At 45.6% G+C, this 20,037-nt stretch overlaps 3 protein-coding genes across 6 annotated transcripts; 2 read left to right on the top strand and 1 right to left on the bottom strand.

Annotated features, from left to right (window-relative positions):
- Positions 1-203: 203 nt before the first annotated feature.
- LOC109785530 (uncharacterized) lies at positions 204-12,393 on the top strand. 3 transcript variants are annotated; one of them, XM_045229284.2, is made up of 8 exons: positions 204-790; positions 913-2,091; positions 2,216-3,388; positions 3,717-7,777; positions 8,412-8,708; positions 8,832-9,169; positions 9,404-9,689; positions 11,913-12,393. In XM_045229284.2, exons 2-4 carry the CDS (start codon positions 1,771-1,773, stop codon positions 7,560-7,562), a joined length of 5,340 nt encoding a protein of 1,779 aa, XP_045085219.1. In that variant the 5' UTR covers positions 204-790; positions 913-1,770; the 3' UTR covers positions 7,563-7,777; positions 8,412-8,708; positions 8,832-9,169; positions 9,404-9,689; positions 11,913-12,393. The 3 variants fall into 3 exon arrangements, with proteins under 3 accessions (XP_045085219.1, XP_045085218.1, XP_020199709.2); XM_045229283.2 differs by having other exon boundaries at positions 204-1,013; positions 1,648-2,091; XM_020344120.4 differs by having other exon boundaries at positions 204-2,091; positions 12,339-12,393.
- LOC109785531 (uncharacterized) lies at positions 12,382-14,565 on the bottom strand. The gene is made up of 6 exons (XM_020344121.4): positions 14,390-14,565; positions 14,064-14,158; positions 13,565-13,644; positions 13,411-13,460; positions 13,192-13,304; positions 12,382-12,932 (listed from the first exon to the last, which is right to left on the bottom strand). The coding sequence occupies exons 1-6, from the start codon at positions 14,562-14,564 to the stop codon at positions 12,561-12,563; spliced, it is 885 nt and encodes a 294-aa protein (XP_020199710.1). The 5' UTR covers position 14,565; the 3' UTR covers positions 12,382-12,560.
- A 269-nt stretch (positions 14,566-14,834) lies between these two features.
- On the top strand, positions 14,835-19,019 carry LOC109785532 (RNA-binding protein Y14B). Of its 2 annotated transcripts, XM_020344123.4 has the most exons (4): positions 14,835-15,151; positions 17,054-17,190; positions 17,764-17,906; positions 18,714-19,019. In XM_020344123.4, the coding sequence occupies exons 1-4, from the start codon at positions 14,902-14,904 to the stop codon at positions 18,769-18,771; spliced, it is 588 nt and encodes a 195-aa protein (XP_020199712.1). In that variant the 5' UTR covers positions 14,835-14,901; the 3' UTR covers positions 18,772-19,019. The 2 variants fall into 2 exon arrangements, with proteins under 2 accessions (XP_020199712.1, XP_020199711.1); XM_020344122.4 differs by lacking the exon at positions 18,714-19,019 and having other exon boundaries at positions 17,764-18,682.
- The last annotated feature ends 1,018 nt before the right edge of the window (positions 19,020-20,037 follow it).

Here is a 20,037-nt window from a genome sequence, read left to right as displayed (position 1 = left end):
TGGAAGAAGAGATTGGGATTTTTCCGCTGAAACAGGGCAGGAAGCTACAAAAGCACGGGTTCCGCCTGCCTTTTTGGTGGGTCGGGGTTGCTGGGGTCCTATGTGTCTGCTGTCCTGACTCCAGCAAAACCCCTCACGTTTGGTTCTAGTTTGCCGAAAAACGTGGTCCGGACCGCTCGGCAGACTGATACAGGATCGCGCTAGATGGCACAACTCGTCATTATATTAATCTGAAGATCCTAATTATATTAGGTGAATACAATAAAAAATTATATTAGTATAGGTGAATTAACATCTGCGCATAATATAAATTTTTCATAAATATTTTGTATTCCCCGCAAGAAAAAAAAAACTGCGGACAGACTTGTTGGGCGGCGGCGGATCTGGCCGACGCGGTGCTTGGAGGCGAGCTAGAGCGGTGGCTGGCGGCTAACTGGGCGGCCTCCGGTCTGGACTAGGTTGCGAGGTATGGATTAGCTAGAGCGAAGGGGCGGACGCCGGAGGAGGTCGCGGAGGTACGCCGGCCGACGCCCGCCACCTCAGCTTCCTCCTCCTCCCCCTCTTTCTCTACGCTCCGGACCCAGTGTGCCTTTAGCTCAATCAATCAAATCAGATCAAATCAAGCAGCAATGTGAGTGCTTTCAGCTTTGGTTGGGGCCTTCCTTCCTGCTTCCTCGAGCTTGCTTGCCCCTCCTGTTTCTTTCGGTTGGAACTGCATGCTACGTACAAAATTCACCAGCCAGCTGCTGCACAAGATTTAAAGGATCTGGGAACGAGCATAAATATTGAGGTTAAATAAAAATTCAGTCAGCATTTAAGCAGTGATGCCTTTCAATGTTTATGTTGGTTACTCATTAATACACACAAGACTGGGTTGGCTTTTGATTACTACTCTACTACTGTACCATTCAGTCTCATTTCAGGCTTTCGGCTCAGGAGGGAAAGAAATCCAACTATTTCGTCAGTCACATTCTGCTGTCATATATATCGTCAGTTTGCAGAGGGCTCTCCAGGTATTTCGACAAACTGCTTCATGCTCCGCGTCATTTCGAAAATGAAACAAGCATGAGTGTGAAGAGGGCAAATCACATTGATTTATCAGTACATTCGTCCCACATGGCACATATTCGGCCAGTGCAGATCTCATCTCATTTGATCTAGAATGTCTTTGGACTGAAGAAAAGAAAGATTCCCACTCCATTCATTATGCTTTCTGGAAAGTGAGGTTTGTTGCAACTTTGGTTTGTAATTTGAATGCCCTGGCAAAGCAAAAAAAGGCTTCCTTCTCCCTTTTCAACCCAATGCTCACGTTCCAGAATGTCTTTGGACTGAAGAAATGAAAGATGCCAATGTGAAAACTGAGGCTGCCAAGTCTTGCGCTTTGCACATCCCAATTATTGCACTCACAACCCATTATGCTTGTGAAAACTGAGGACTGCTGCTGAGTCTTGCAACTTTAGTCCCATCCAACTTTTTCCGTGAAGGCATCAACATGCACATGGCGGTGCTTAAAGCTGTCTTCGTATTTTAATTTGAATGGAACCAAAGTTGCAAGACCCACCGGCCTCACTTTTCATTTTTTCATTTGGACTGTAGAAAAAAAGACCACAAAAGCTTACTTCTCTCTTTAATCCAATGCTCACACAGACACAGCAGCAATCAAACCACCACCAAGAAGTCCGAGAGGTTGCCTACCTCGCTGTGCCTTCTTACAATCCACAAAGACATCAATATTGTCGGCGGGTTCAGTAGGCTGCTGGCTGGGGAGCCATGGCCATGAGTGGGCTCGGGGGTGTGATTGCGGGCGCGGTTGCGAAGCAGATCGTCAGCAAGCTATTGGTCGGCGGGGAATACGCTGCGGCGGAAGTCACTCTGCAGTGGAGGTACAGAGAGCAGGTGCTGGAGATGGGGGAGAAGATGAAAGATATCGAGGCCGTGCTGGGCGATGCCGATGAGAGGTCGCGCCGAGGAGGAGAAGCCGGAAGAGTGTTTCAGCGGTGGCTTACCAAGTTCAAGCGTGTCGCCTATGACGTCGAGGACGTGCTGGATGAGTTGGACGCCGATGACCTCATCAGCAAGACCCAATCCAAGGTAACTAACTCCTCTACTTTCCCCTCTCCTCTCTGCTAGCGGTGGCTTACCACGAGTATGAAACTAATCCGGAAAAAAAGATGTGCTTGGAGACTCAAGCTGACTTCAACTTCTATTTTTGCAGGCCAGCTTATGGTTTTCCAGAAACAATCAACTCCTGCAGCGAATGACCATGCCCCACAAGATGAAGAAGGTGATGAAGAAAATAGATGGAATCGAGAAGGAGGGCAAAACGAGGCTCAACCTTGTGCCTCAAGAAGCAAGGGGAGAAGGGAGCAGAAACAATGAAACACTTGCAGCCAACTGGAATGCTCATGGAATGGAAACAGGGATGGTGGGGAGGGGTGTCGAGAAGGAGAAGATAATCAGCCTGCTACTCACAAGTGAAGAAGCTAACCAGGATATCTCCATCATTCCAGTTGTTGGCCTTGGTGGCATAGGCAAGACGACGTTGGCTGAATCGGTTCTTGCAGACAAGAGGGTCAGTGTCTTTGACGTCTCAGTCTGGGTTAAGGTGTCCAAGCAGTTTGATTTGCACAAAATTGGGAGTGCAATCCTGAAAAGCATGATGAATGGCACTATCAACCTTGACAGCTGCGATTTGCAGTCCCAACTGAAAAAAGAACTTGCTACTAGAAGATACTTGATTGTTCTGGATGATCTCTGGGAAGAAGATGGAAATAATCTTGAAAGGTTGAAGGAGATGTTACAGCATGGCCGCAAGGGCAGCCGTATTATAGTAACTACCCGAAACCTACGCGTAGTGCAACAATTGCGCACTGGTTTTCTTGCAAACCAGAGGAAAATTTGCCCAGTTCATGAGTCTGAAACGGTAGAGTTGGGTGTTTTAGAACCTGGTGACTGTTGGGAATTAATGAAGCAAAGGGCATTTGGGCCTGATGATGACCACAGTGGCTTGGAAGAAGTTGGAAAGCAGATTGCCGCCAAGTGTGGGGGTTTACCGCTCGTGGCAAATGCTCTTGGGCAAGTAATGTCGGAGCTAAGGACCGTGGGGGCATGGGAAGATATAAGAGACACCAAGGTTGATTTGGGTTTGAGAGAAGGACATCAGAAAGAAACATTAGAGAGGCTAATGCTGAGCTATTGCTACATGAAGCTAGAATTCAAAATGTGTTTCACGTACTTGGCAGCCTTCTCCAAGGGCTTTGTCATGGACAGCAATCGTCTAATCCAGCAATGGAATGCACTTGGATACATTTGTCCAGGGTACGATGGTCAAAGGTGCATCAACTACCTTTTGGGCATGTCCTTTCTTCGGATTCCAGGATCCGCTTCGGTTAGTACCTATAGACACCATTTCTCTTGTATGGCTGGTTCATTTTTATCATAATGTTTTTACCCTTTATTCAGAGACAAGAACACACTTTCATAAATCATACTCTGTTATGGCTCTAGATTAAACAAAAAATTGAAAATCCATGGTTTCTAGTAAAAAAAATGTATATGAATATTGTTCTGTATAAGGGCTCCACATATTTTGAGGAAGTTGCAATTTTACTAGACCAGTTTAGTGTCTTCTCTTAAGTCCATTTTAACATTTCCTATTCTCAAGGTGTTTTACATTTCTCTATACAGTACTATATTGATAGTAGTTACCTCTGCAGGTTAATCCAAGTCCATTGCATTTCAAAGCTCCTCCAGAGCTCGTCATGCATGATTTGGTGCATGATCTCGCATCAATAATTGTTGCTGATGAATTCATTGATCTGGATGCTACCAAAAGCACCCAGAGGTCAGATCTGAAGAACAGAGCCCGTTACTGCCGACATGCACAGTTAACCAACTTCAAGAATGATCCTGAGGTTTTCAAATATATTCCACACAAGCTTAGATCCCTCCACTTTAGGGATTTGGAGGGACTGCAACTCCCGAAAAAGGCATTTTCTCGGTCCAAGTACATACGTGTCCTGGACCTAAGTGGACATTCAGCTAATCGCCAATCTGCTCCAAGTAGCGTGGTGCTGCCATCTTCTGTTAAGCAATTGAAGCTAATTAGGTACCTTGATGCCACAGGCTTGCCAATAACATCACTTCCTAAGTATTTTCATGAGCTTCAAAACATGGAAACAATTATTCTGTCCAATTCCTTGCTTGAAACCTTGCCTGATAGTATTTGTCGCCTCAGCAAACTTTGCTATTTGGACCTTTCTGGCAGTAGCAGCCTCAGTAAGCTACCTGCATCACTTGGGGAGCTCGCTCAACTCTTTTTCCTCAATCTATCCGGGTGTTGTATACTCCAAGAGTTGCCCGAATCAATCTGTGAGCTTACATGCTTGCACCACCTAGACATGTCAGATTGTCGTGCTCTTCAAAAGCTCCCTGATAATTTTGGTAGCCTTCTTAAACTCTCATTCTTAAACTTGTCAAGTTGTTCAAAGCTCACTAAACTACCTGACAATCTTAGCTTTCCGTGTTTAGAGCATCTGAACCTATCGAGTTGCCATGAGCTAGAAAACCTACCAATTGATTTCGGTTACCTTCAGAAACTCGAGTTTGTGAACCTCTCTGGTTGCTACAAGGTTTCAATGCTGCCAGGATCATTTTGCCAACTTAATCATTTGAAACACCTAGATCTATCAGATTGTTATCGCCTCGAAGAACTCCCTGAATGTTTTGATCACCTCTTCGAGCTTGAATATTTGAACCTGACAAGTTGTCCTAAACTCCGACAATTACCAGAGTCAATATGCAAGTTGTCTAAGCTGAGGTGTCTCTATTTGTCATACTGTCTGAGTCTCAATGAGCTTCCCTCCTCATTTGGTGACCTTAAGCTTCAGATACTGCACATGAATGGCCTTGTACTTATGAGTGACTGCCCTGATAGCATTGGTGACATGACTAGTCTCACCCAGTTGGTCCTTGATAATCCATCTTCTGCTATGCTTGAAAAGGCTCGAGCCATTGAAAAGCGTCTGAATCTTGTGGGCACAGTAGAGCACCATGTACATGAGATAGAGAGTAGAGGATGCAGCAGTATAGTGGATCTTGTGGGATTGACTTGTTCAGAGCTGATGCTTCTAGGCCTTCAGAATGTCAGGCAGCCAGAAGATGCAGACAGAGTCAAACTGCGTGATAAATCAAATATTCGAGTACTAAAACTTCTATGGGAAAATGAAGGAGGTAAATCTGTGCTGGACAGGCTTGTACCTCCTCGGACTCTTGAAAACTTTTGGCTAGCTGGGTATATGAGCAAGGATTTCCCTAACTGGATGTTTCAAATCTCGTCCTACCTCCCTTTTCTCAGTGAACTGGCTCTTAATAATTTGCAAGCATGTGATTGTCTTCCTCCATTCGGTACACTACCAAATTTAAGAAGGCTGTGTCTGCTAAAAATTCCCAACATTAGGAAAGTCGGCAAGGAGTTCTATGGAGAGGGTGGACCTTGTATGAAACTAACGGTACTGGTATTGACATTGATGGAGAATTTGGAGGAATGGTGGACAACAGAGTCAAGTAAAGAAGACGAAGAGTTTCTAATCCCTAATTTGCATCATTTGGAAATAATGGACTGCCCAAGGTTGAAGTTCCTACCATATCCCCCAAGAAGTATGAATTGGGTTTTGGGCAACAGTGAGAAGGTTTTGCCAGAACAAGGATTTGGAAATCTCTCCTCTTCCATTCGTCCTTCTTTGATGGTTCTAAAGCGCTGTAGTTTCTCTCAACATAAGTGGGATGGACTTCAACACTTTCCCACCCTTGAGAAATTTCAGGTAATATCGGTCAGTGGATTTAGGACTTTGCCAGAGGTCATGCGATGCTTCACCTCTCTCACTGAACTACATTTGAAGTCGTTGAAGGACTTGGAGGCACTCCCGGTATGGTTGGGCGACCTCGGTTCTCTAGAAGAAATTGGAATCAATGATTGCCCCAACCTTACATCTTTGCCTGAGAGCATGAAGAACCTCACCGCTCTTAGAAAACTGAAGTTGAATGAGTGCAAAGGCCTGGAAACATTACTGGAATCGTTGGGACAGTTGACTTCTCTAGCAGAAATTTTAATCCACAACTGCCCCAACCTGACATCTTTGCCTGAAAACATGAAGAACCTCACCTCTGTTAGAAAACTGGAGTTGGCAGAGTGCAAAGACATGGACCCATTACCGGGATCATTGGGACAGATGACTTCTCTAGAAGAAATTTTAATCTTTGATTGCCCCAACCTGACATCTTTGCCTGAAAGCATGAAGAGCCTCAGCGCTCTTAGAAAATTGACTTTGATAAAGTGCAAAGGCCTGGAAACATTACCGGGATCGTTGGGACAGTTGACTTCTCTAGAAGAACTTCTAATCGGTGATTGCCAGAAACTAACATCTTTGCCTGAAAGCATCAAGAACCTCATTGCTCTTAAAATACTGAAGTTGACAGAGTGCCAAGGCCTGGAGATATTACCGGAATGGTTGGGTGAGTTGACTTCCCTAGAAGAAATTTTAATCAGCCATTACCCCAACATGACATCTTTGCCTGAAAGCATGAAGAACCTCACCGCTCTTAAAAGTCTGACGTTGCTAGTGTGCAACGGCCTGGAGATATTACCAGAATGGTTGGGACAGTTGACTTCTCTAGAAGAAATTTTACTCGGCGATTGCAACAACCTGACTTCTTTGCCTGAAAGCATGAAGAACCTCACTACTCTTAAAAAGCTAAGCTTGGTAAAGTGCGAAGGCCTGGAAACATTGCCGGCATCATTGGGACAGTTGACTTCTCTAGAAGAAATTTCAATTGGCAGTTGCGCCAATCTGACATCTTTGCCTGAAAGCATGAACCTCACCGCTCTTAGAAAATTGATGTTGACAGAGTGCAAAGGTCTGGTAACATTACCGGGATTGTTGGGACAGTTGACTTCTCTAGAAGAAATTTTAATCGGCAACTGCCCCAACCTGATATCCTTGCCTGAAAGCATGAAGAACCTCACCGCTCTTAGAAAATTGATGTTGACAGAATGCAAAGGCCTGGAAACATTACCGGGGTCGTTGGGTCAGTTGACTTCTTTAGAAGAAATTGTAATCACCAAGTGCCCCAACCTGACATCTTTTCCTGAAAGCATGAAGAACCTCACCGCTCTTACAAAATTGAGGTTTGAAGAGTGCAAAGCCCTCGAAACATTACCGGGATGGTTGGGACAGTTGACTTCTCTAGAAGAAATTATACTCAGCGGTTACCCCAACCTGACATCTTTGCCTGAAAGCATGAAGAACCTTACTGCTCTTAGAAGACTCTGGTTGAGAAATTGCAAAGGCATGGAAACATTACCGGGATGGTTGGGACAGTTGACTTCTCTAGAGCAACTTATCACCTGTGATTGCCCCAACCTGATATCTTTGCCTGAAAGCATACGGAGTCTCTCTGCTTTGAAGCTACTCAAAATTGTTCGATGTCCAAGGCTGATTGTGAGGTGCCATAGGGAGGATGCCTATAAGATTCGTCACATCCCCACAGTCGAATTCTGGTGATCAAGGAGTTAAAAACTGTGAAGCAAGCAATGCACTGATCCATTGTACAAAATTGTTGGTCTCTTATGCAGAGCTCGTTTTCTGAGGTCATCGTTGATTCGTCGCCCAGCCACCTGTCCCATCTTTGCTCCCGGTGGATACATACGTGGTGCTCTACTACTGCATACCAACAAGTGTTGGAGGTTGCCCTGTTGGTCCCAGGCGCTGCAGAGGAGGTAAGCGGCCTGGAGGCCTCTTTTTCAAGTGTTGTAAGCGTACCATGCCCAAATGGATTATACCATGCATGAGCACTTTCTCCCCTTTTGTTTTCTTATACATGCAGTCTTACTTGTAGCTAATCTTGTCAACTTTTAGAAATCAAACTTGCATCGAACAACTAACTATGAATTACTGAGTACAACTTCCTATTCATTCTCTTCTTTGTTCCTACTACTTAACTTGGAAAAATATTTGCTACTGTGCCCAAATGGATTATACCATGCATTAGCTCATTTTCTTTCTTTCTGTACAGTTTTTCAAGGGCAGAAACATATAAAGTTGTAGGTAATCTTGCCAACTTTTAGAAACAGAACCTGCACCCAAGAAATAATTAAAGGGACTTGCCTTTCATCGTTGGCTGCACAACATACTCGGAATGTAGTTTCTTATTGGTTCTCTTCTCTCTCGTTTTTTTCTGATAACTTACTGGTTCTCTTCTCTGTTTTTACTACTTACTCCCTCTGTACCACAATACTTCTTGTTGGGGAAACTTGTACTAGTATTCCCCAACTACAAGTATTTCGGTACAGAGGGAGTACATAACTAGAAGTTGACATCCACGTGACTATTATTGGTCAATCATGCGTGCAGGGTTTACATCTGTTCCAGACTTGCCGAATCTCACACAAGATCAATTTCACAATGCAAAAGATGAGGCAAAGCTCAATTCCAGGGAGCAGTTACTTTCGGACCAAGCTCGCTGGGATTCTCAAGGAGCATGTTTTGATGGAGGAAGAGCTCTCAAGTAGCTGACTGACTAATGTTGTTCTACTCTGGAGTACTTGTCCATGATTACTATTGTGATTCAGAAAGGGATTAAAAGGTCATGGTTCTTGTGCCCGAGGAGAGAGCAACCCCTGCTATATATTCCCCGTCAGCTCAAACCTCGTAAGATTGTTAATTTCAACTCAACCACTTTTTGGCAATGCTCCATTCATCCATGTATATAATTTATCTATTGTGTTACTGTTTTTAATTTCTATAACTTTTAATGTGTCTATTGTCTTCCAGATAGTGCACATCTTGGGGCTGCTTGTGGACAATACTAGGTATCGGGCGTGCTGCTTCAGGTGACCGGGACGGGCATGATGAATAATATACCACGCTGAATTGGGCGCCCAGGGAATGGAAAACAACAACAGTGCGCCGTCTCATTTTGCCATGCTGGTGGACTGGGAGCAGCCATGCGCCCAGGGAATGGAAGACAACAATGCGCCGTCCCTGGCCTCCTCGGCTCCTTCTCTGAGGCCATTTAGCCACCCACCTCGCCATCTCTGCTCCTAGTGGTTACATACGAGGGTATGGTGTTCTGTGCTGGAGTTGGTCCCAGCTGCTGCAGGGGAGAGGAGGTAAGCGGCCTGGAGCCTTCTTTGTCTGAAAGAAGTAATTAAAGGGACATGCCTTTCATGCTTGGCTGCACAGCACACTTGGAAAGACTGATCAGTACAACATTTTATCGATTCTCTTCTCCGTTTCTACTGCTTACTTAGCTTGGAAAAAGAAATGTCATTTCAAGCATACAAATTTCATCGTGCCATAACATCCAGCTGACATGTACATGGCTTGGTCAATCGTACGTGCAGGCTTAAGTCACAGTTTTGCAGAAGATGGATTTCACAATGCAAAAGACGAGGTCGAGCTCAAGGAAGAGGGCCAATTCCAGGGAGCAGTTTCTTTCAGACCAAAGCTCGCTGGGACTCTCAAGGAACATATTTTGATGGCGGAAGGAAGAGCTCTGGAGTAACTGACTAATGTTGTCCTACTCTAGTGCTTGTCAATAATCACTGGTGTGGTGTGATTCTTCTGCCCAAGGAGAGCTCCGAGCCTGCTATATATTCCCCGTCAGCTCTGAGGCTACAACCCCGTAAGGTTATTCCTCACCTGCACCATTCTTCCATGTATGTAATTTTTCGGTTCTGTCACAGTGTTACTGCTCTTACTTTCTACTAGTAGAATGCCCGTGCGTTGCTACGGGCTATGAACATATTTTTGCCGGTTGCATATATAAACAAAATGCATGTCAAATTTTGCATGCATAGAAATGATAGCCTGTAAAAGTAATTGAAATCCACTTCACTTGTAATATAAGTTGATAAAAAAATAATAGCATGATGTGTACACACAGAGCAGTGATCCAACTAATTATCTTTTACAAACTAAGATCTACTTGATGTGTTTAAGATATTTACGTACAATGTGAGGAATGTTGTTTTTACCTTCATTTGCGTGGTACAATGTATGTCACACCCTGATTTTAGTGAGCTTTAAATTGTAGGCTACCTATAGATCATTTGGTTGGTGTTTTCCTAAAAATGACTTGCTAGACTATTTGGTATTGATGTCACCGCACAAAAGCTGCTCGTTTCTTCTTTTCTTGACGAAAAAAAAGCAGCCGCTCCTCTCCTCACTCAATGCATAGCCGCCTCCTACTCTTCCCACATAGCCAGCCAATCACCGGTTGTCACCGCATCTCATCTCCCCGCCATAGCGTCGTCGACGCCATCTCCCCCAGGAACCTCCCCTCCACATCATGGTGAAGCCCACCCGCTCCTCTCTCCACCGCCCCTCCCCTCACATCCACGGCTTCGCCAGCCCCCTTCTCTCCCTGCCACGAAGGGGCCCACCTCCTTCAACCCCTGAAAACTTCTCGTGTCGCCGTCTCGGCATCGAGCCAATGCCCCCCCCCCCCCCCCTTTCTAGCATCCTAGGTAGGTAGATCCGCTCGGGAGGTGCAGAAGGGACAGCAACTCTCTGTCCGTGCCAGCCATATTGTTGTTCTTCTTCTTTTGTTAGATAGGAACTGGCTAGTTTGATAAAGAAAAGAGAAAAAATACAACATGTGACATTTTACTGATCCAAATAAACGCTCATCCTTTAGGGCTCCAAATAAACGTTCATCCTTTAGGGCTCCAAATAAACGCTCATACTTCAGGGCAGCCTTTGTTCCAGTATCACCATATAAATGTGGCCCATTATAAAGGCTAACAAGCTAATTTTGTACATAAGGGTTCTTCCACAACAGAAATATGCTCTATCCAATATTAATATTAACAAATAACAACAAATGCCCACTATTACTACGCTGTCGCATTTAATATCTAGCATGAAAAGCTAACAAGCATGATAAATAAAACCATCCAACAAAATCAATGTAGAAAAATAACAAGACGTACTTGTTAGATAGCAAAATCAATGTAGTTCTTGGGCTCTTCGATTACGGCTCCAGATTATATCAAATTCCAGAGTAGCTTCATGGAAGATAATACCCAACGTCTTGTAATTTAAGTCAGCTGAAAGGAAATAGAGTGATTTAGTCATCAGAAATTCAGTGATATAAATATTCATCTACATGAGCAGCAAACATCAAACCTTAAACCATGTAGGACGCCGCTGCTTGCCAGCTTTCTCGCAGCAAACTCCCAAAGCTACATGGTTTGTCCCGCTACCTTCCGCCCGCTGCAACTCGTTGGTTCCCTGCCTCTCCAGCCGCTCACTCCTGTCGTTCAGTCCACAGCCTCCAGGCCATTCTCCATAGGGACCCGCCCGCACGGCATGCGCCTCCCGCGCTTCCCGCTCTCATACACAGCAGATCAGCCTCCAGCCCCCGCACGCGCGCGCTCCTTCCCGCTCAGCTTTTGTAGAGAGGCGGCACGGCGGTGACCGGGACGAGGGAAGGTAGATGGCGTCGGACACAGAGGCGGCGCCACGGCGACTGAAATGAGGGCGGCGACACGGAGATGGGTGTTTTCCGCGGCCACGCGACCATGAGGAGGAACAGTAGGGTAGCCGTTGGTGTGTGGGGTGGGTGGCGAGCACAGGCGGCGGTGAGTTTTCTCGTGGGAGAGATGGGATCGGGAGCGAGGGGGATGGGGATGGGGTAGCGAGGGACGCGTCGTGTGTTCGTGGGCTGCGGTTATTTCTTTTTTTTTTCGCTGCTTTTTTAGCGGGGTCGGGTTATTTGTGGCTGCTTTTTTCTAGCGGGGAGCGGATCGTACGTGGGGATATGAGGGCTGGTCGAACCATCACGACGACTGCAGATCCTCCTTTAATAGTAGAGATACCTGCTAATGTGGCTACTGTCTTCCGTTCCAGAGAGGAGCGTCCATCTTGGGCCTGGCTGTGCAAATTGCAAAATGCTATCGGGTGCGAACACTTGCTCGGCATCACCGCTCTTTCCTGTCGGTTGCTGTGTGAGGGTTGCGCATGGTGCTTCCATGGTTTTCTGAAAAAAAGAGACAAAATCGGTGCTATAAAAACGCCGTGCTTGAAGCAATTTGGAGGTCCATTTTTGTGTTTTTTTTTTCCAAGAATACTCTGGATGTCAGTTCTTTGCGGAACTTCACATGTGAGTAGAATAGTTGACCAGGTTTGTAAACCTAAAACTTTAGAATTGTTTGATTTTCTTTTGGCTATTTTCAGCCTTTTCTGTCCATACCATTGCATTTTCGCTTATAATAGTCATAAAGAACAACCTTCTGTGTTTCACATGTAAAGATGGCCCATTTTCTTGTTGGGCAGATGCTTCTCTGTTTGTATTAGTGATGTGAAGTTCACAATGCTATTCCACAACCAACATATATTACAGTTCACAGGGAGTATCATAAAATGGAGCAGCTCTGGAAACCTGTGATCATATTGAACAAGCAGGCAAACACAGCGAAGCCTGATGTCCCTGACCTACAGCTACACTACAACATGGAAACACAACACCAGCAGAGTCGACAGAACAAAAGATGCCAGCTATATCACACCGCCAACGCAATCTGTCTCTTCATTTAAAAGGTACAAGTAGTGGTCCTCGAGGGGGCGGTCCTGCGGCAGCGCGTCCTGCTGTCTTGCTACGTGCGAAGCGGACTCCTTGAACCTCTGCAGGCGCACCCTGCTGTACGCGTCGATGTTCCGTTGCGAGATCAGGAAGAGCTCCACCTCTGTGACGAACCGCGCTGTCCGCCCGAGGAGGAACGGCCTAGCAGCATCTGAGAGCAAGCTCCTGAACTCTTCCCTTGTCTGTTCCGGCGAAGTTTGCTTTGAGGTGTGCAGTTTTTCTTGCGTTTTCATGAAGGACTCAATCATGCCGTGGATGTGGTAAACTATGGCCTCGACGTTTTCGTCCTGTGGAAGATAATTTCTCAATGTACGTCACCCTGAATAACATGATCTACCAGCATCGCAATACTCTATACCCTGGAACGTGCAGGATCAGTCTGATTCTTTTTGCTTTCAATCATGATGAATGAGTAAGGGTAAAACATGCATTACAGATAAGCACCAGCAGGATGTCTTATATGGATTATGTTTTTAAACAAGCTAGGTTGGCCTAGTGCGTAATTAAAACATGGAATAACGATGTTACTAACGCGTAGCACTATACCTGTGTAAGGGCCTGAATTTCCCGTCTCAACCAAGTTTCAAGCCACACATTCCTCCGAAGATGCTTTCGTTGCTTCCAGTATTGAAGCACACTGGCTGTATCGTCTGAAATCTCTGCAGAAAATATCAGAGTCAGATAAAACAAGGCTTGTCAATATCTGGAATTAATTCTAAAGCTGTGAACAGAGAAGTAAATAATACTCCAAAAATAACACAATACCTCTTGTGTTATAGAACTGTGATATTAGCTCGTGTGCATCTGCAAGATATCTGCGCCATAATATAAGTGAGATCAATACACGCACTCGTTCATACTTGAACAAGTTTTACTCTGTAATGAGAATAGTGACACATGCCCAACTGCTGATACCGACCTCTTCCCGTGGTCCTGCTCTATGTAATGCCGCGTAAATGATTTGCCATCGAAAGCATGAAGGATCGATACACTCTTTGTCTGCAAGCGTCGCACGTATACAATATGATCAGGGCCAAGTTTGTCTCAGGCAAAGCAATATCTGGTCAAGTCCATAGACATAGTTCATTGTGCTAACCAACAGAAAACGGTACAGATATGAACAATTTGGGTGCGGGCTTAACCAATTTTTGCTTCTCAGCAGCACACTGAACCAACCAAACTTACAGATGCCTTCTCCCTGAACGATATGGTTTCTTTAACAGAAATCGAAGGGGGAGAGGCCCCTCTTTCATTTACAAAGAAATGACTTCTCCCTGTATGATTTAATGGGCATGTTCTCTCGCACCATGCGTCGCAAGATGATAAGAAGTTGAAGCGAGCAAAAGTTTATAAAATTGTGCTAGACAAACCACCAGCTATGCCAGAAGCAACAAAATGGCGGTGGGGTGGGGGCTCACCTTGCAAAGGGGGCATTTCACAGAGGACAAAGGCTCTTCATGCTTGCTCGCCACAATGCTCACCCACTGGGTTATGCACTCGTAACAGAAGGAATCTGAAGAATTCAGTACATTCTGTCAGAAACGGGTCTCGAACTACAGAAATCCTCTGCCCCAAACCCCCAATTTCGTGCAGAGTGCCTACGAACACAATAGAAACCTACAGAATGTCTCCTCCTCTAATATCTCTGCTAGAAGTAATTCGGGAATAACAATAATCTGGAGCTGAAGCTCAGTTCACGGCCAATTCGTGCGCGGGGGGTGGGGGGAAGGAGGAGGCGACTCACGCAGGCAGGTGTCGAGGTAGGCCTCGTCCTCGAAGCCCTCGAGGCAGATGGGGCAGGCGCACGCGACCGCCGCCGCCGGGCCTCTGCGGCCACCGCCGGAGGGCGAGCCGGGCGCGGCGGCGGAGGAAGTGGAGGCGGCCGCCGCCATGTCTGCAACTCTGAGACGGATCGGCATCGCCCAAGCAAAAGCAGGGGAAGAGGGGAACAAGCCACCGGGTGCGGGTCTGCTCTCATCCGAGCCGTCCGTCCACCATCGGACGGCCATCCCACGCAGCAGGGGACCCAACCAGATCGGGCCCCGGTTAATTAAATCTTGCAGGGTCATTACGCTAATCCCACGCCTAATCACCCATCTCGCAGCTACAGTAATCTCGCACTAATCATACTTAGCTCGCGGTTACTTGCCGCCATTATAAGAGCGAGCCCCTCACGTCGCCTCCGCCACTCTCTCTCCCTCTCTCCCTCCCTCTCTCTCGCTTTTCCATCCGGTTGTTGTGGCGGCGGCGGCGGCGATGGCGGCGGAGGACGTGGAGTTCGTGGACTACGAGCGGGACGAGGACGACGACGGGATGGAGGACGAGGAGGAGGACGGGGAGGTCTCGGCCCGCGCGCTCCCCGTGCCCCACATCGCCGCCCCCGCCGTGCCGCGCACCAGCAGGGGCCGCTTCGTCGGCCGCAGCCGCTCCGTCATCGCCTCCACCCGCGACCGCTTCGACTCCATCCCCTTCGCCGGCACCTCCGCGCACGGCGGCCCGCAGCGCTGTGAGAACCCCTTACCCGACCCCCCACCCCCCCTTTTTTTTTGGGGCGTGATCTCTAGGTTTGGAGTCTCCGGCCGGGGGTTCCCGATGTTTTAGGCGGGTTCGTGTGCTGTTTGGGGTTGGTTTCGTTCGGAATCGCGAGGAAGTTGGCAGGCTAGGGTTTGTGATTGGTGATTTCATTTTCGTGAGGGTTTATGTAATACTGCTGTTTCGATGTCATGCGTGGTAGGTGGTACTGCTTGTGTTGGCTGAATTTCGACATCGCTTCAACAACCTGGGCTGTTTGGTGTTACATTTCAGACTAACTATCAAAGTTAAAGTCCTTCCTTTTGCCTGTGTTGTTGTATGCTTCTATGAAGACGCAAATGTATCATCGTAATGTAGGTGCTGTGTTGTACTCCCTCCGTCCCATAATGTAAGAGTGTCAAAAATCGTCTTACATTATGGGACGGAGGGAGTATGATTCTTCATGCTGAGAACTAGCCTTTTCAGTTATTGCTCTTCTGCAGGTTTGGTAGGTGTGGTTATGTGTCATGCATGTCTTTGAGTGAAAGGTTTCTGTAGAAAGGAAGAAAATGTAATCACGGTGAATGAATTATGTACACTAGTTAGAGCGTTAGTGTGGATTGCTGGTGTTGTGGGGTGATGCTTACTGTCCCTTTGACAGAAAATAAATCAGAATGGCCTGACTCTGTTTGGTGGACTGTATGTTCACTTGTTTAGTAGGCTAGTAGCCTCTAGGAGCATACATGATACGTTCTATCAGAAACTGTAATGGTTTGCAGGAGATGCTAAATTTCTTTTATTATTAGGATGAGGGATTTGGAATGCTAAAAATGTAGGATACCAAAAGTGGATTTTATGACTGCTATAAAGCATTTCTATCTACAGTCATGTAAGCCTCCTTTTGATGTTGTGGTTGAAAAGTGAGAATTAGAATGTTTTAGAAGGAGAAGATAGGATCGGAGAGTTTTAAACGAACAGTTAGATACACAAACGTTTCATGAACTTCCAGCTAAGACTAATTTGTTGGGATGCATATTTGAATAATGTCTCCCTTGCATTTGCAGTTTTTGCCTTCTTTATTTGTCGTGTGCTATGCCTCATAATGCAGTCTAGCATTATTATGTTTATTTTCCTTGCCGGTGTTACTTGTTATATGCTAAAAAATATAGCTGGTAGTCTTTCAAACTTTAGTGTTTTCTTGAAGCCGAATGAATTAACTAGTCAAAACATTAAGAAGTGACAGAACTGAAACAGAACATCAGAACAAATTTTGTATGACTACACAATGATATAGTGATGGTTGATCCAATGGGCATATGACACTGCTTATTTTGTTTTCCACTATGCTTCTTGTATGCCAGCCCATGGCATTCTGGTTACACTGGTCATGTACTACTAGGTAAGCAATTGTCACCTTTCGCAAAAAAAAAAGGTAAGCAATTGTCACCCCAGTAGTGCAAAATGAATTTGCCTCACGTTTTTATACACTGAGGAACATCCAACGTGAAGGCATGGCCGTTCCTGCTAGTTCCTGGTTACTTGCATGCTAGTTTTCCATATCATTGTGTATAAGGCGGTAAGGCGACCTAAGGCGAGCACCATGACGCCTAACCGCCTAAAGCGGGCATAATTGTAAGGCGCTGCCAGGGCACCTTGCCGCCTAAGCGTCCAAGGCAGGATGCCTTATAAACAATATTCCATAGTCTATAAAATGTAATCCAGTATTGGTAACAAACCATCTACTGTTTCATGCTAATCTATGTGGTTATCCCATACTTGGCTCCTGCTCTCATACTTTTCTAATAGATTATTTGCTGTTATAGTCAACTCCTTCTGCATATATTCCCATTTTGATCATTTTCTGGCATTAGTAATGGAAAACTCTGTTACCTTGTAGCAATTGAAGGATGGATAATAATTGTCTCAGGAGTCAAAGAAGATGCAGAAGAAAGTGATCTGTATGATGCTTTTGCTGAGTTTGGTGAGGTCAAGGACTTGCATTTAAACCTGGAGCGCCGCACTGGATATGGCAAGGTAAATTTGATAGTCTTACTAAAATAAAGGAGGTCCCTTCTTTGCTGGTGGTGCAATTCCGGATGAGCCACACGAAAGCACATATACTGATAATTTGGTACTTGAAGCTATGCTTACCGCTTACCGGTCTATACTGAATTATGTCTTGAAGTGGTCCTGTTTAGGAATTTGGATCAATGGGAGTGGTTGGACTCCTGCAAAACCGTGATCAGAAAACTCTGAAGGACATGAAATTGCTTGATATATGCTGTGTGCAAAGTTGCAAGTTCTTGAATACAAAGTCAGCTTCTAAGCTTTACTATTTTTGCTTTCATTTTTAGCCATGCCTTTTTCTTCTCACCAATTTGTGCAAGTATCATGGGGTGTGACAGGCAGTTCTGTCGAAATAAGCACCAAGAGTTTGCCAGAATTGCATTCATCTTACTGTAGTGGCACAAATGGTTGAGATTATTGTTTACACTCGCGAAGAAAGTTTCTTGCCTACATATACAACTGGCGATTATGCCAAATATGCCTTTTTGTTTGTGAAGAAGCTCTCTATTTCTCACACCTATGTTTATCTGCTCAACACAGGGATATGCATTGGTTGAATATGGATGTTTTGAGGAAGCACAAACTGCAATCAGAAGTATGAATGGGACACAGCTGTTAACAAAGACCATCCATGTTGATTGGGCATTCAACAGAGGTCCTATACAGAACGTCACGAGTGCACGGTGCGAACTAAACGTGTTTTGTCCTGCATTTCCTCTGGTTGATAAATCTTTATGCCAATTTGATATGATACTTAATTTGGACCACATGCTTGTTACTGACAGTGTCTTCTTTGTGTGATCTGTATTTACATTCTATAGTTGTATATTTGTCCTTGCCATTGCCCTGTCCTGAAATTCTTGCAAGCTAGATCTATTGTTTTTCATTTGCTCGCTACTACACAACAATATTACTTTCTTCTGTAAACCTAATAACCTCAAAGATTATAACGTGATTAAATAGTCTTTCCTGGAGAAGGTTCAGCATTGGTGAACCCGTATCTCATTTGGTTTCGTGAAATGAAATGCTTAGTAATGCAGTATAACTAGTTTTCTCAGATCATATTGTTGGGATTAGATACGTCTATCTTCCCTTGGTTTCATGATTATGTGTAGATTGCAAATGATAACACATGTTTCAGTAATCATCCTAGGCTAAATTTGTGAAAAAGGAAATGATGAAGACTGTGAATTGAAACTCTCACCTATTTCTTGGCCCGTTGGTCCCAAGTGTAAAGGACAGTGTGATCACCTATTTAAGCTACGTTATTGCCTGATCTAAACTGTAGAGAAGACGATGCTTTTACCTCCCCTATATGTCATGTCCGTCTGTGCTGTAGATGTGCAACTTTTGTCATCAGCCTCTATATTTATCAAGTGGATGTCTGTGTTGTGCAAGTGGAATTCACAGTTGTGGTTATACTGTTGATGTTGAAGCTCTCCGCTATTTGTCTCTGCAATCTACTGCTGACTGGTTTTCCTTGCTCACAGGCCAGCACAGCGACGGTCTAGGACTCCACCTCGCAGGCTTGCTGCCATGACATACTGAGAGGGAGCTGCTAGGCCTGCAATGTTGGGCCAGCCTTGGTCAGTGTTTTTTTGTAGTCGCCAGGGATTTGCTATGTCATAGATTTTAGTCTTAACCGTCGTCATCTGGCACTAAGCGGTAACCGAACAATGAACCGGGTATGTATCGTCGAGAAACCGAGTCCTGATTCTGCTAGCCTGTACTGAGCTTGTTCAGCGGCTTGGCTCACAAACTTTGATATTGAATGCATGATGCAAATTGGATGGATCGATCTGTTTTGTCTTTATGAACTAACACATCCTTTGTTAGATGGCCACAAAATGGTTTAACCAGCACATCACATGAAGAGCTCAGGGGTTGGTTGAGTGAATCAAAGCCGTCGGTTTTCCAATCCCTGGAGTCTGCAGAATTTAGGTAAATTCAGTCATGCGCTACGTGTTCAGACTCGCTAGGGCAATAAGAGGCAGTTGCCTTGCCAAGCAACACTTGGTAATCCTGAAGAATTACTCACGCAGAAGCCTGGTAGCAGCATGAATATTGCTCCATTTCTGACTTGGCAAATTCATCTTCAGAACTTCTTTCGGCCCAGTGGGCGTTTCGGGGAGGTCCTGTGAATTGGGATCGCAGGCGGCACGTCTCACCGCATCCACCTCCACCACCAATGCTACCGTGCCGCCTTCAGAATTTACTTGCCTGCAGATGAGCTGGCCTAGAGCTCTCTGACAAGAGTGACAGAAGTACGTTCTGTTTGAGCTGAGAGAGACCATTGCATAATCGATGGGGTATCATCGTGCACTCTCTAAATTGAATGAACGAACAAGAAACCAAACATGTTTCAGATATACAGCATCTTCCAGACATGTTGGGCATACCTTGTGTGCAGTGCAGGCCTGAAAGGTGCGGCCATGGGATGGACACGATGAGTTGCCATCGCCGGTCCACCTATCTCTCTCTCCAAGGTCTCAGCGTGCCCCCACCCCACATCTCGAGTCATTTTCCCCCGTTCCGGCGTCCCACGTTTGGCCAGCTCCACTGTAGGGGATGTCTGTCTGTCAAGGGAGATCCACCGGTACTCCAGGTGGTCCTCGTACATATCTATCTATCTATGGCCTATCCATTTGGGAGCCAAGTGTACATGGCTATCAGTGCTGGTCGTGGACGACGACCCATCCCATGTTAGTAGCTCGTGTGCGTAGATGGAAACTGATCGTGCCCGTTGGCGGTGGTAACATGCCAATTTGCTGTTACCAAGCACGCACGCACGCACGCACGCACGCATATATGCCC

Source organism: Aegilops tauschii, chromosome 5 (assembly GCF_002575655.3).
Source record: "Aegilops tauschii subsp. strangulata cultivar AL8/78 chromosome 5, Aet v6.0, whole genome shotgun sequence".
NCBI classification, from domain to species: domain Eukaryota; kingdom Viridiplantae; phylum Streptophyta; class Magnoliopsida; order Poales; family Poaceae; genus Aegilops; species Aegilops tauschii.
This window is presented reverse-complemented; position numbering and strand designations above follow the sequence as displayed.